Source organism: Akebia trifoliata, chromosome 15, assembly GCF_017979445.1.
Source record: "Akebia trifoliata isolate Shusen 1 chromosome 15, ASM1797944v1, whole genome shotgun sequence".
NCBI classification, from domain to species: Eukaryota; Viridiplantae; Streptophyta; class Magnoliopsida; order Ranunculales; family Lardizabalaceae; genus Akebia; species Akebia trifoliata.
The window spans coordinates 24,229,035-24,244,466 of NC_141389.1; the positions used below are offsets into that span (position 1 = coordinate 24,229,035).

The 15,432-nt window shown below is 31.6% G+C and overlaps 1 protein-coding gene across 1 annotated transcript; it reads right to left on the reverse strand.

The window, feature by feature from the left end:
- Positions 1 to 6,420: 6,420 nt before the first annotated feature.
- On the reverse strand, positions 6,421 to 6,861 carry LOC147384710 (Low temperature and salt responsive protein family). The gene is made up of 2 exons (XM_086425848.1): positions 6,712 to 6,861; positions 6,421 to 6,584 (listed from the first exon to the last, which is right to left on the reverse strand). Exons 1-2 carry the CDS (start codon positions 6,790 to 6,792, stop codon positions 6,501 to 6,503), a joined length of 165 nt encoding a protein of 54 aa, XP_086281974.1. The 5' UTR covers positions 6,793 to 6,861; the 3' UTR covers positions 6,421 to 6,500.
- Between the last annotated feature and the right edge of the window lie 8,571 nt (positions 6,862 to 15,432).

Below are 15,432 nucleotides of genomic sequence, written 5' to 3' on the forward strand. Positions count from 1 at the left end.
TATATATATTTAATTAAAATATCAAATACAGTTATTGTTATAAGATTTCAATGAAAGCTTTCTAATGTAATAATTTTCACCACAAACTAACTAATTGATTAAAAATTATGATGTTTTAAATTTTTTAACAAAATAAAACTATTTTTGAGAAACGAAGGGAAAGGGGGATAGGCTGAAAAATATAATTAATTATAATAAAATAGTTTGACATTATTATAAATTAGACAGCTTAATGATCTCTCCTCATGAATTACAAGCTCTCCTTAACTTAAGGAAAAAAGACACGACCCCAAACGGGGCCTTAAAGATTGGAGACCATATTGATAAATAATGTATGAAGGATATTATAAAAAAAATATCTAAAAGTCGTGATTTTTTTACTCAAAAATTTTCACTTGGTCTGTACTCGTCTAACATGGCAAGGGCACAGGACCATAGATCCTTTTATTCGGGATACGCAAGGAAATGTTCAATGGTTCTATGCCCTTGCCACGTCAGTCAAGTACAAACCAAGTGAATATTTTCGAGTCAAAATATCATTAACGAATATTTAATATGATTGACCTCATATTTAGGAAAATATGCTTAACTTCTTTTAAGGAGATGAGCTTTTTCCCTATGACCAACACCCTTGACCACTTTATGGGTTATATTATCTTAAATTGACATTTGGTGATCTTAGAGTTGGTAATCAAGGGTCACATCGATGAACACGATTGGATGTAAGGAAAGATGAAAATCTTTTAGTATTTTAACGCTAATCAAAGATAAATCACGATTTATAATTATAAATTGATTTGCGAATTCAAGACCATCGTACTCTGATACCAGAGATTTTGGGGTAAATTTTTTAACCCCAATCAATTCGATTGTTTCACATTTGGGCCACCAGCTATATTCATATTATCTATAAGTAAATTTATAAATAAAAAAATTAACTTAATTGGTTAATTTACAAAAAATAATTACATCAATGGGTAAACATCGGGAATTAAAATAACAATATTCGAAAACTTGCAAGTCGGCTCAAATTAGGTAAATAAAAATAAAGATTACAAAGATTTTTAGTAATTTTAAATAAAAATTGTATATAACTCGGTTGAGTTTCTGACTTGACTCGATGCATTTTCAATTTACAAATTGATTAATTCCATTGAGTTTCGGGGGCAAGTCACCACGAGTTCAAATTGAGTCGACTCAATGAGATTTAAAATTATGGTTGGCACACCATGGCCAAAGTTAGAAGCAACAAGCTTTTCTTTTAAAAGAGAGACAAGGGTAGTCTTCTATGTCTTCTATTTTAAGACTCAAATAACTTAGATTGAAAGAAATAACTAAAAAACTCAATAATACCAAACAATTTTAAAAAAAATTAAAAAAAAAATTAAAAAGAGGTGATATTGTTGATTGCTTTGTCTTCTTGAGTAGCTTCTACACTAACTAACACACCTTATTAAGTAATTTTATTAGAGCTTTTGGTATCCAATTTCTTGAGCAAACCTAAGAGGAAACTTAGACCTAAAGAGGGTGAGAGTTCAACATTGATCAGTTATGTTGGGAAAAAAAGAAAAAAAAAAAAAAAAAGGAGGGCAATTTGTACTATAAATGTAAATGGATCACATGGTTATAACTTATAACTCAATTTTCGGGTGCACCGTATCTCGTAGTTTCAAAATGGTACCTATAATAAGTTTGTTGATCAATTAAGGATTTGGAATCCAATAAGGACCTGATCTGATTTCTTGTTAAATCTGTTCTAAATCAATCCCATCTTGGTCCAATAGATATGTGTAGTAGCCCATGGGCCTAACTCATCCTCATAAAACCAGTTTGTAAGGTGAGGAGGTCATGATACCTAGACGATGTGGGACTATCGCTCACACTCCCCCTCATGTGTAACGTGTCTCCTACATTCCTGTGGTTATCCGTGCGCTCTGATACCATGTAGGAGCCATGAACCTAACTCATCCTCACAAAAATGGCTTGTAAGGTGAGGATTGCCTAAAGTTTATATATAGTCCAAGGTCATGATACCTAGACAACGTGGGACTATCGCTTACATTCTCCCTCACGTGTAACGTGTCTCCTACATTCATGTGGTTACCTGTGCTCTCTGATACCATGTAGAAGTCCATGAACCTAACTCATCCTCACAAAAACAGCTTGTAAGGTGATGTATCTTGTCGTTAGGATTACTTGTTTTATATAAGTCAATTTTTTTTTGGAGTCCTCAAATATAGATGAGCGTTAACATTCATGCCCATATGGGGACATTAGCAATATCCACAATCCTTAATTTTCTTTAATTTTTTAAAAAAGAATTATTATTTCATCTTTTAATTAATTAATTTATTTTTTATTATCATGATGTGTAATGGCATTTTTATAAATATAAAAAAAAATCCCAAATTTGTTTTTTATTGGAAGAATAATGCTGAAGTGACCTCAAGATTGGACCTAACATCGCACACCCTGAAGTGAATGTGTATGGGAACCATAGATGCTTTTCCTCAAGATACAAGTGAAAAAGCATCTATGGTTCTTATCCACTTTCATGTCTAGATGTGCGATATGAGGTCCAATCTTGAAGTCAATCCAGCATGACTTGTCTTTTCTTGTCTATATTTACAATATTGCCAAACAAGTTTATTGTAATAGCGTTATCAAAGGTAATTAACTAGCTAATTTTGCTCAATAGAGTTTGGGCTGTCAACGTTGGGTTTTGGTTTGGCCCGGTATGGAACAGGTTTGGGTTCTGTAACTAGGCCTGTTTAGTTATCAGGTTAGATTGTGTTGGGCCTAGATCGTTTTTAGGGCTGGGCTTGGGAGGCCCATACCAATTATTTCTCTACTATACATACATCATAATACAAATATGTATAAAATAATAAATGAACAATAAAAACCTCTTGTTAAGATCTTTACAATTCAAAAAAAAAAAAAATTGAAACTTTAAAATTATAGAACAATACAAATTTCCTTTTAAATAAATATTTCATCGGAGAAAAAATTCAAACCTTTTATAAAATGCCTAACTATAACATTTTTGTCTACAATGTTATAAAAAATTCTAAAATTCCTCTAAAAGTTTGACATTTTATCACACAAAAATAATACAATTATTTTATCTTGGTATTAGCCTTTTAATATGGAAACTGGTTGCATTATAGCCTCCTGACTTACTTCGTTGCACATTGGAGAACTTCCATAGGATCAGGGCATGTGACTTCAGGGACTAATTCCATCTCAAAAGGTGTGGGTCCGTGGTGTTGAGGGATGCGACCTTAGGGACTAATTCCATCCCAAAGAGGGTGGTGTACCCTCGGATATCTTTTTTTGTTTTTGTTTTTTAAGCTTTTCATATGTTACGCCCAATTCAAACGTACGGCACCCCATACTCATAAATTGGTTGAGTTTGGTTAAAAGAAAATACTCCCATATGGTATTCTCACAGGGCCAACATGGGAATCACACATTTGCATAAGAAAAAGACGTAACAAGTTTGAACATGATAAGGAAATAATAAATAGACTGTTTGGATTGTTCAACATGATCTTAATGTGGTAGTCAAAGTTTAAGATGATTTTAAATGAAACCAGTTTAACTGGTTACCCAACCGGTCAAACTAATTAGTTGGATCAATTTTTTTTTTTTTTTTAAAAACCAGTTAGGCTTGATGAGAACCTTGGCAGGTCTAATTAGAGGAAGAATGATCCTAAGCTCCATCATGGATAAAGATTGGGTTGGAATTCTCTTGGCCTAACTTAGCTCCAGTTACTAATTCCCTATGTATGAGGGGTTATTGGGTTATTTGTTCCGATCAATTTCTCGTAAAATGCTTAAAAATATAATTATGTTACCGATTTCTTTTTAGGAAACATTTCAACACAACCTTCTTGTTCAAAAATGAATTATTCAAAAAATTTAGGTCTAATTGAAAAAAATGGCAGTATTCATGAGACCCATGTTTTCAACGAGTTTAGTAGCTTGGTGATGACGAGGATCGAACCCAAGTCTCTAGTTTCATCATTGAAGAACTTTACCAACTAAGCTAGCTGTTCTAAACTGACTTCCTAAAGCACTGGGTTTAGCACTCTGCTGACATGGCTATGTGCACAAAACCATACATTTTTCCTTGAGAGTCGAGTACTAACATCTATGGCTTTGTGCACACCACCACATCAACGCAATGCCCTAGGAAATCTGTCCAACATTTTTCTTTTGAAAAATGCTTAATCGATTTCCTATAACACTGCGCTGACGTGGTAGTGTCTTGAGGAAACAAATCTATGATTTTCTACCCACGTCATCGTAGTGTTGAAGAAAGTTAGTTTAGAATGACTCTTCTTCTTTTTTTTCATTTTTATTATTATTATTATTATTATTATTATTATTATTAATTTTTTTACTACAAAGGGATTTTTTTTAATGAAAATCCTAAATTATTATTATTATTTGACTTATTGAGGTATCCCACCCTTTGGTTGAGATTATGCCCATGGTCACATGCACCACCCCCTCGAAAAGTCTTACGTGCAACTGATTGAGTAAAAAAATTTAAATTATACTATGGCTCTCACCCCTATCCAAACTTAGCAATATTCCTTGTTGTTGAAGAAACCCTAGCTAGTACTCATTAGCCCAAACAAGATGTCATAGTCGCATGCATTTTGAATGAAAATCATCATTCAAACCTTGTGGCATTTGTAATTGGTATAATGATGAATGCACGTGGTCTTAATACGCGGTTGGGTACATGGCTGATGTGGCAAGAGTCTTTTTCTTGTGTATCCCAATGAAAATGATCTATGATTCTATGCCCTTGCTATGTCAGCCGTGTGCATTCATCACGACTCTTGTAATTGATAACCTACCAACACGCTTACATGCGGCACTAAAATACCCGAATGGGCTCGGGGTGCTTGCTTGCTTGTAGGCTTGACTTGTTACATGTTATCTTTAGCCATTTTCTTATGAGAGATTAGACCTAGATTACCTTTACACGTGCCCAATACCTACATAGAGACCGAGGTCAAGGGCTTGTATGTGTTTTGGTGAATATTTTGAGATAGCATACGTTCTTAAACTGATGACATTTGACTTAAGTCTTCTATTGTAAATTAAGAACAAATAAGCTAATTGCCATTTTTAAACCTCTATATAATCCCTCTTTTCTCTTCGATTGAATTCGTACATACTTTCAGGGAGGCTAAAAAAAATTAAAAATCTTGGTGGAAAATATTTGGATACCTTCATCTGCAAAATCTAGTGAGAAATTTTTTACCTAGATCAACCTTTCTCAAGAAACAATGTAGGAGATTGAATTTAGAAATGAGAGAAATCAAATATCATATTACTAGTGTGGAAAGAAGATGAAAATTTTGTCATTTTTCATTAATCTTGTAGAGTAGACCAAGGTAAAGTGTATAATATTAGTTCGTATGTCCTTAATAGGCAAAGGTGGAGCCAAGATTTTTCCCATGGGAGGACAACGTAAGAGTCAGAAAAAATTATTAGGATGACTAAGATTGTAATTTTTTTTGTGAGGACAACATAAGAGTGGAAACTTTTTTGTGGGGGCAACTAAGAGTGTGAAAGAATTTGTGGCAGTAATATAAGAGTGAAAAATTTTGTGGGGGGCAACTAAGTGTGTAAAATTATTTTGTAGAGACAATAATAGTAAATTTTTTTATCCGCCGTTATTATCTGTCACAATAACTCATAATACTTATAGGAGCAAGTGCCCTCATTGACCCTAGGGTTTTGTTAACGTGTGCCCTTACACTTTTGAAATTGAAATCCAAAGGTATTCAGGTAAAAAAAACATTTTTAAAGGGCCTTTCCAATATAAAATCCAATTATCAAAGTGTATTTATTGCACTTTAATGTGTACCCTTGGGCACACATTAACAAGCCCCCTCTTAATAAGTCATTGCTCCATCACTTGATCAAAAACTAAACCCATGAGCCATCAAATCGGGTCCTTGTTAGATAGGCGTCAATGGATTGAAAAGTTAGGTCTTAAATTAGGGATCGTAACATACCCCCACACTTCAAGTCCGACGATCTTATTAACCCACTTTATGGCGAGTCTTCTTTTTAAGTACCAAGTACCCCTTTTATTTTTTCCATTAGACGCCTTTTCTTAGACTAATCACAGTGGTCTACCATGATGAATTCTTCTATATCCCATACTACAAAAGAGCCTTTTCTTCTTCTTTTTTTCTCCGTAATCGTCTCCCCATGACTCGAACCTTAGACCTAGGGTTGACTCTAATACCAAATGTTAAAGACCCAAACCTATGCGTCTATGGAGCAGAAAATTCAAGTCTTAACCTAACGATCGTAACATCCTAATCCAACATCTTAGTATAATATTTTAATTTTTTTTAATTATAAACCATTTAAATAAGAACAGAATTAAATCAAATTATTTTACTTTAACAAGATAAGAAATATATCCTTAAATCTTAAAAAAAAAAAAAAAAAACTATCATTTATTACCCAACCAATACATAAATCGCATATATAATTCCCGGAATATATCCTAGTATTGTCAGCAGCAAAGCAATCCAAAACTCCACCTGCAATTTCATTAAAACCCATCATATAAAATTAAAATAAAAATAATTATCAGAATATTTAAAAAATAATTAAAGAAAAATATAATAATAAAAAGAAAATTAAAAAAAAAATTAAGTTGAGAATTACTCCACAGCCATAGCGAAGAAAGACACCAACGGGTGGTAATAGGATGGCTAATATCACTTCTACAAACGTTTCTGAGCCCATTTTCAAATCAAACTTTGAACAAGAAAGAGACTTAAAAGAGATTAATATGCGGTGATGGTGACGGAAAAGATGTGCATAAGGAGGCCACGTAGTGTAACCTCTCCGACACGTGTTATCTTATTGTGAAACGTGTTTACTAATTTTAATGTAATTGGGATCACTTGGTCTTTGTCGGTTATTTTTAACTCTCACCTCCGAAGTCATGATCCGCTCGAACCGGTACACGTGCCGATATGTGTCAAACATTCGGAACACGCACGTATATTTTTCCGATCATTTAGGTTAAGGCTGTCAATGGATCGGATCAGACCCAAAATCTGATCATCCATTTCAATCTGATAGCTTTGGATCTAGATTGGTGTTTTCGATTCCGATAGGATCCGATCCGATATCTCATTGGATTAGATTTGGACCAACTATGTCCTAATTCAATAAGGACGTGATCCAGATCGGATCCAATTTGGTTTTGAATCTTAATATTGAGATCTGATAAAAATCCTATCTACCGGAGTCTGTTGAGGGCATAGAATCATAGATAATTTTCATCAGGATATACAGAAAAAAGATGTGCAGTTATGTGCCCTTACCATGTTAGTCGCATGCCCAATCACATACCAAGATCGCGTGCATTCTTCGTTATTCAAGATAAAATCTTGTAGCGGAGAAAGCTTTAGTGACGATGGGGACTATTTGATCTTACGGAGAGATACTGACCAAAACCCATGAATTATGGAACCCTTCATATAAGAATCTTATTGTTCCTATTTGCCCATCCAAACCCTATTGATGCTCTAAACAATTAGATCCACTTTCGTTTTTGATCTTTAGATATTGATCGATAATCCTCTATTATGGTCTTTTTATTTTCACCAATTTACAGTATCACCTTCTGTGAATCTTAAATTTTAATATTTATATACTTTTTAAATGTTATGATTCTCTTATGGCTATTTTCTAAAACGTAAATACAAAATTATCATTTATTGAATTTTTTTTTACTAATGATAATCTGATTCAAAATTTTTCACTCGGTTGATGTGGCAAATGCACAGAATTGCAGATCTTTTTCCTTGTGTATCTCGAAGAATTAATACATATTTTGAGGTGGAGTTAGCAAAAGTTAGTGTGGCAATAGAAGTTCTCAAAAAATACCACTTATATATACATCCTTAATTTGAATTGAGCCCATTAGTTTTGAATTAGGACTCGATCGAATTAGGTCTAATACGGAAAGAGGAATGGTTTAGGTTGCAAACCACCTCTTTAGTACCAAGTAAGGACTCCAGCCCGTATCCCACAAACTAGGCAGTTTTTAGTATGGAAATAGAATAATGCAGAAGTGATTGCAAGATTGTACCTCATATCGCATTTTCTTGACTTGGAAGTGTGTAGGTACTATAAATGCTTTTCATCGAGATACAAGTGAAATAACATTTCGGTTCCTTACATACTTCCACCTCAGGAAACTGCGATATGAGGTACAATCCCAAGGTCACTCTAGCGAGTATATATATATATATATATATATATATATATATATATATATATATATATATATATATATATATATATATATGGGAAAGAGTCATGATAATCACTACCCCACGTGGCACACTCAATCGACTCTCCTGACGTAACAAGTTTGAGAACTGTAGATTTGTATGTCTTGAGATACACATTTTTATGGGAAATTTAATTTTGTATCTCGAGGCATACATATCTATGGTTTCCAAACTTGTCATGTCAAGAGAGTCGATTGAATGTGCCACATGGGGTAGTCAGATTATCACAATTCTATGGGGAATGCTAACATCTAAGACCTCATGGGACGTTTATATTTTCCAACACATTCTTTTTTCAATAATATTTTTATTTATTTTGTCTTTTAATAAAAAAAGATAGAGTTATGTTAGTCTTTTATATAAATATATTTATTATGCCCTTTTTAAATGTATTTATTATATATATAATTTGAATTGATATTATAAAATATCTAATAAGATAATGGAATTTGGATATATGTTTAAAATATTTTTCAAATTTCAAAATTAAATTTGGGTATAAAGATTAAATTAAAAAGATTTGGATATTCTTGTATTCGGTACGATTAATATCTCTACAATGATTATGTAAATTCTTTAGTGCTTCGTGTCTTGATTGTTGGTAGGTCAGGACCCACTTCATCGACTTAAAAACAATAAGGGACAATAACGATAAAGGCCAAAGTTTTGAAAATACGGACTCTTTAGTACTCATTTTGTTGAAAATTAGTCTAACAAGTACTTTTTGAAGATAAAATACAACCCTCCTTTCAACTAGGTTAAAAAAAAAAACTATTTGTTTGAGAACTTATCCCTCTATGTTTTGATGAATATTTGAGGTACTCTTAGGTTTAAAAACTTAACTCCACTCAAATGAGTCAAATAAAATTATATTAAATATATGAATATTTCAAAAATAATTTTTAATAAATAAAATATTTCTATATTTATTTTTTATAAAAATATTAATGATCAAATAATTTGATCAAAATTTTGACCTAATTCAGTGTATTTTTTATGTTACTCGACCAAGTTTACTCAAGAAGTTAGTTCACTCAAGTTTGGGCCAAGTCATCTTCAAATCTAATTGAGTCAACTTAAAAAATCAATTTTTGCATATTACAATCGATTCGATTGAATTTTATAATGACTTGACCCCAAATTTGATGAAATTTACTTACCAATTCAACTTATTCAAGTTAGATAAAAAATACATCAACTTAGGTACAAAATTTGACCGAGTTATTAGATTATATGTGATAATTATGAAGGAAAAAAATAAATATTTTATTATTTAAAAAATATTTTTAAATATTAGTATATTAATTAATTGTGATAAATGACCCTTCAAGTAGAGAAAAATGGCCCTTTAATTGTTGTGTCAACAGTGTCAGACTTATTGACTTATTATGAGGAATATGAAGTGCTGTACTGTGTACCTTGGCTCAACGACAAACTTTGTACTTGTATTTATTGTTTGGGAGAATAGCGGGAAAGATCAAAATTTTAAATTTATGTACAAAAAGACCCCTCTTAAAAAATATGGGTTCTTTGATACTCACTTTGTCCTATATTCGGAAATTATTATTTTGTGAGTCAAATTTGATGAAATTACAATTCCAGATAACTATTCATTTTAATTTCCAAAACGTGAACATGAGAAATCACAGGTGTTTCAAGTGATGAGATTGTAGGTTTAAAGTGACAATCTCAGTGATTTGTAAAGTGACGATCTCATTAAAAGTAGTGAAACTTGTAAGATAGTCACTTGAAACCTCAGAGTTTATGACTTATTTTTGAAATTATCACTTTAAAACCTCTGATATAGTTATCATGCATATTTTGTTAATGAAAATGAATAAAGGAGTTGAAATCGTAATTCCATCAAAAGTTAGTCACATTTTCGTAAATCTCCACAAAATTCTCCCTATTTTTTAAAATTCAAAAAATTCACTAATTAAAAATCCAACTTATTAAATTGATGAATTATTCAACGATTTGTCAACATTATCCCAGATTTATCTTTAAAAATTTTCTATAACCCCACCCCACCCCACCTAAAAAAAATAAAAAACTCTGATATCAAATAATAAGAACATGGATCAAATCAATAGAATATACAATTAAATCGAGATTAACAATGAAGGATAGGAGAAATTCGACAGTTCTAAGCCATCATATCTGGAAACATCAAGAATTTTGATGGTCCTAAGACCATCAAAATTCAATTTCTAAAATTCGTGGGCCTTGGCCCGTCAATTTTTTCTATCAAAATTTTCAATTTTCACGTGGTGTGAGCCCCGATTCTTCGAATATACACCACATGCAATTAAATTATACATTTACATTGAAGGAAGCATATACTTTATTTTTTATTTTATTTTAATTTTTTATTGATTAAATAAGCTTATACTTCATGCCAACTTTTAACCTTTCTTTAAGGTTGTGTTTGGAGTGACAGAAGTGAAGAGAAGAGAAGAGAAAATAAATGTGTTTCTCTCTATTTCTCCTGTTTGGATTGTTAAGTGGGGAGAGAAGATGAGAGAAAAAAAAGGTGAGTTTTCTTTCTCTCCAAAAATGGAGAGAACCCCTTATAAATGTTTTATATTTCCAACTCCGCCCCTAGATCTCTTTTAAAATTCTAAAATTATCTCAAGTTTTCTCTTGTCAATCCAAACGTGATGGAGAGAAATTGAGTCTCTCTTCTCTTCTCTCCACTTCTCTCAATCCAAACATAACTTAAGAGTTTTCTTTGATTGATGAGAATTTTTTTTAGGAAAAATGAATTCCTGCATAAAAGATATATAATTTTTTTTAAATAAAATAAAAAAATTACAAATGTTTAATTATAAGTATAAAAAAAATTAATGCTGAAGTGACCTCAATGAAGACACACGGGAGACATCTTGATGTGGTGGCTCGCACATGTCCATAAATATGTTTTAAAATGTATTTATGAATATGTGCACGCCATCACGTCAAGATGTCCTCACTGAAGTCGTTCTAGCATTAATATTCTATAAAAATAATAAAAAAGATAATTGATTTATAAATTATTTTCTTGAAACACTTAAAAAAAAAAAAAATTTCTGAGAGAGAGAGACGTGGCACCCACTTTCCTCCTCTCATAATTTTCATGGAGAAAATTATATAAAAAAAGTAGTCAGAATCTTTTGGAGGCTTTTTTTTTTTTTTATGAGAAGAAAAGTTCTTCGAATGGAACGTAGAAAGTTGGACAAAAAGCCTGGAGAAGAGAGAATCCACTTTTTTTGGGGTTTGTTTGCTTTCTAAAGATCCTAATACGTGTCAACATCTGATCTCTCTTTTGAAAAAAAGCATGAAACCGACCTTACACAAGTTTATCCACCTATAGTGATGTGTATGTGGTGGTTAGCTTCTTTTCTTTCTGTGCTTATCTTATTATTTTATATGAAACAAATGTCCCAAATCTTATGGTTGTCAACATGGTCACATAAATTTTTGGATTTTTTTCCTAACTTTTGAAAAATTCTCCAATTAAATAGTTGATGACAAATTAGTTGGTAATTTATAGATTAACTAGAGTTCGTCCGTGACTCTGACACGAACATTCTCTTTGGGGTTGAGAGAGTAAAAGTAAAAATAAATAAAGTTGGACGGATATTATTAAAAATCTTTGATGTTAAAGAGGGAAAAAGATGATAAATAATAAAATTTAAAATATATTATTAAGAAATATAATAAAATAAAATGAATTAAAGGGGTAAAAGACGAAATATAATAAAATTGGGGAGGGTATAATTGAAAAAAAAAGGTAAATTTGGAGGGATATTATTGAAAAAAGTGAGGAGGAGGAAAGGAGAAAAAAATCAATAAAGTTGAAAGGGTGAAGATGCAAGGGTGAGAATGAGCTGTTTATATCTCATAAGTGTAGCAATGGTAGAACCTACATTTGTGTTTTATTATATGTAAAATTTGTATACTTCATTCTCAAATATTTTTTTCTTCAACAATCAAATTTCAAGAATAAGATACGTATCTTAGGGAGGTTAAAGATGATAAATTAGAAACCCAAAATCATTATTTGTTTAATTTCCAAAATAAAATTTGAATTTTTTATGAAATTTTCAAAAAACTCATTTGAATCAATCAACTCTAATCTTCACCAAATAATTGTAGAACTCAAACTTGGGGTATTGTGGGTGCTTCGTGATCCATCTCGGGGAAATAAAATTTGACGGATGAACTCCTCAAGAAGTGCCACATATACCTTCACCAATCAATCGTAAACACATACAATATAGAGAAGAAGGTAACAAAAGAGATTTTATGAGGTTTGTTGACTCCAAAGACTACGTCACTAGTTTCCCTAGGAATCCTTCCTCTTTCCCAACCACCATTTTCTTAGATTACTCTTACAATGGTATAATACATTCTTTCAAATAGATAAAATAATGCTGATTTTATAACTCAACTTGGCAAAATAACTCAAAAACTCATCGACGTGGCATCTGTAAAGAGTCGTAGATTTTTTTGCCTCAGGATACACAACTGCACATATTAGAAAAACTATGATTCTTTGCACATGCCATGTCGGTGAGTTTTTGAGATATCTTATCTGGGTAAGTTAGAAAATCATCACACTTGATAAAAACATCTAACACTAGAAAGGAATCAAAATAAAGTAACTCTTCTTAAGAAAAAAAATCCATATTGGGATTCCCTCTCTCTTTCATCTCTTTGATTTTTTATAGTATAGATACAGGTTCGGTGCCACTTTGAACTAAGAATGTCACCGGACACTTACTTCTTATTAATTCATGGTTGTTTGGTTCAAAATACAAAAATGAGTGAAATACAAACGAATCTTAAAGAGAGTTGAAAGGGGCGTAAAGAATCTAATATTGATTTACCTTCTCTTGTGCTTCACGAGTCGAGGCTCAAAACCTCACGTTAAGTGTTGTCCATGGAGAAACTCATTTTGTAAACTTTATGAGTTAAGGACTCTACATGAGTCTTAAAGCCCTAATTATAGGGGATCCAATCTCAATAATGACATGTGGTATAGTAGATATACCTCGGGGCACAACTTGGTTTGGTCTGGGTCCAAATCATAATCGATTCCACTATATAAGAATTAGAACCAAATTGAAATACCAGTAGAACCAAATCAAATCGAACTAATGTCGATTTGGTTCGATTTGATTCTATGGATTCCTAATATCCTATAAACCTACTTGGAAGTAGGGGTGTTAATGGATTAGTTCCAATTTGGGGCCTAAGGTATTAAGTTAGAATCATAACCATTATATTTTTTCTGTTTTAGTTTTGTCGGTTTTGATTCTAATCCCAAAATAAATAGAACTGTAACCATAAAAAAATACAAGTACCCATCAGTTTCGATTCTCAAGAATCAAATGAGAAATAAATTATTTCAAATCATTATAATAATAAAAAAATTCTTTTCAAAAAATTAATATATTATCTACAAAATTATTAACTTAGTTATAATTTGTTATGCTAAAGATATAAATTAATGATTTTTTTAAAATAAAAAATTATCCTCTTTAAAACTAATAAATCATTAGAAGAGACAATTCATTAAATAGTCTTTACTAGAAAGAGAAATGATGAAATAAATTAAAAAATTGAAAAATTTTATATAACATGCATTGATTTGAAATAAAATAATTCCTTAAATAGTCTATAGTATAAAGAGAAATGACAAAATAAATTGATTCCCATTCCTAATAAATTATTAATCTATGCATTAAAAAACTCATTAATTTATCTATTAAAAATTCATTAATCTATATCTTAACTCTTAAAATAATTTATAATAAATTAAGAAATATAATAATTTATTATATAAGGATTTGATTCGATTCTATATAAGCCTTGAATCGATAATCAAATTGAGTTGATCGATTCTCTATTTTCTTAATCTAGAACCCAACCACAACTTATTCCAAACCAAATCAGTCCAAAGCTATTTATTTGATTCGATTCTCGATTTGAACTAGACCAAATTGCACCCCTAGATATACCTCGGTGTACATCTCGTGATACAACTGGTTGGTGCCATACAAAGGCACAAAGAGTCCACATGAGAGAGATATTTTATCCTTCAAGAACAGTGGATTATGTAGTAATATAACTATAAATAAATTAAATAGAGCAAAAAAAATAAAGCCCACCACTTTCCATCCACCTATCAAGCTTTTTAAAGTAAGTAAGCTTTTTAAAATAGAAATCATGAGAAAATTAAAGCTACCCCATCATTATGAGTCCACGTGTTGATGTTGGAGTTGAAGGCCTACCACAAATCAATGGGTTTGCTGTCTCCATCGTGTCGTGCACCTGGAATATTGCCATAAGCACGTGTACATAAATTAAAGAGTCGTGATTATATGACTCGCCAGGTGGCATACTCAATCGACTCTCTGATGTGATAAGTTTGGGAACCGTAGATCTGTATGTCTCGAAATGCACGATTGCACTTCCCCATAAAAAAGTGTATCTCGAGAGAGCCGTGTGTATGAGACGTACAGATTAATTAACGGTTGTCAAACTTGTCCACGTTAGGGAGTCAATTGAGTATGCCACCTTACGAGTTATAGTATCAGGACTTTAAATTAAAATGTTAGTAATCAATTACATATACTTTTATTTCATTCTTAAATCAAATGTTTGGTTGTCGAAGATCGTTATATCGATGAGGGACATACGATGAGACTAGTGAAAATAAAAAGGGAAAATATAATAAAACGAAAGTGAAACCAATCATAAAGAAAATTTGAGTAGAGTAATGGATCTTTGGAATTATTCTTTTAAAACGATATTACGATCATATATAGACGTTTGGGTGATGCGAAAGAAGTCATTATCCATGTCTCTTGGTGATAAGGATTAAAGAAGTTAATATTACGATCCGGTTAATCTACCACCTAACTTACGTGGAAGTCGGGCCTAACTTAAATGGAAGTTCAATATTACAATCAAATGCATGTTTGACAATTTGTTCCACACTTTGTACAATTTAGAATTTAAAATCAATTGTCATAATGTCAATCAATATATGTATATATATAGGGTGACTTTTGGAGGTCCTAAAAAGAGT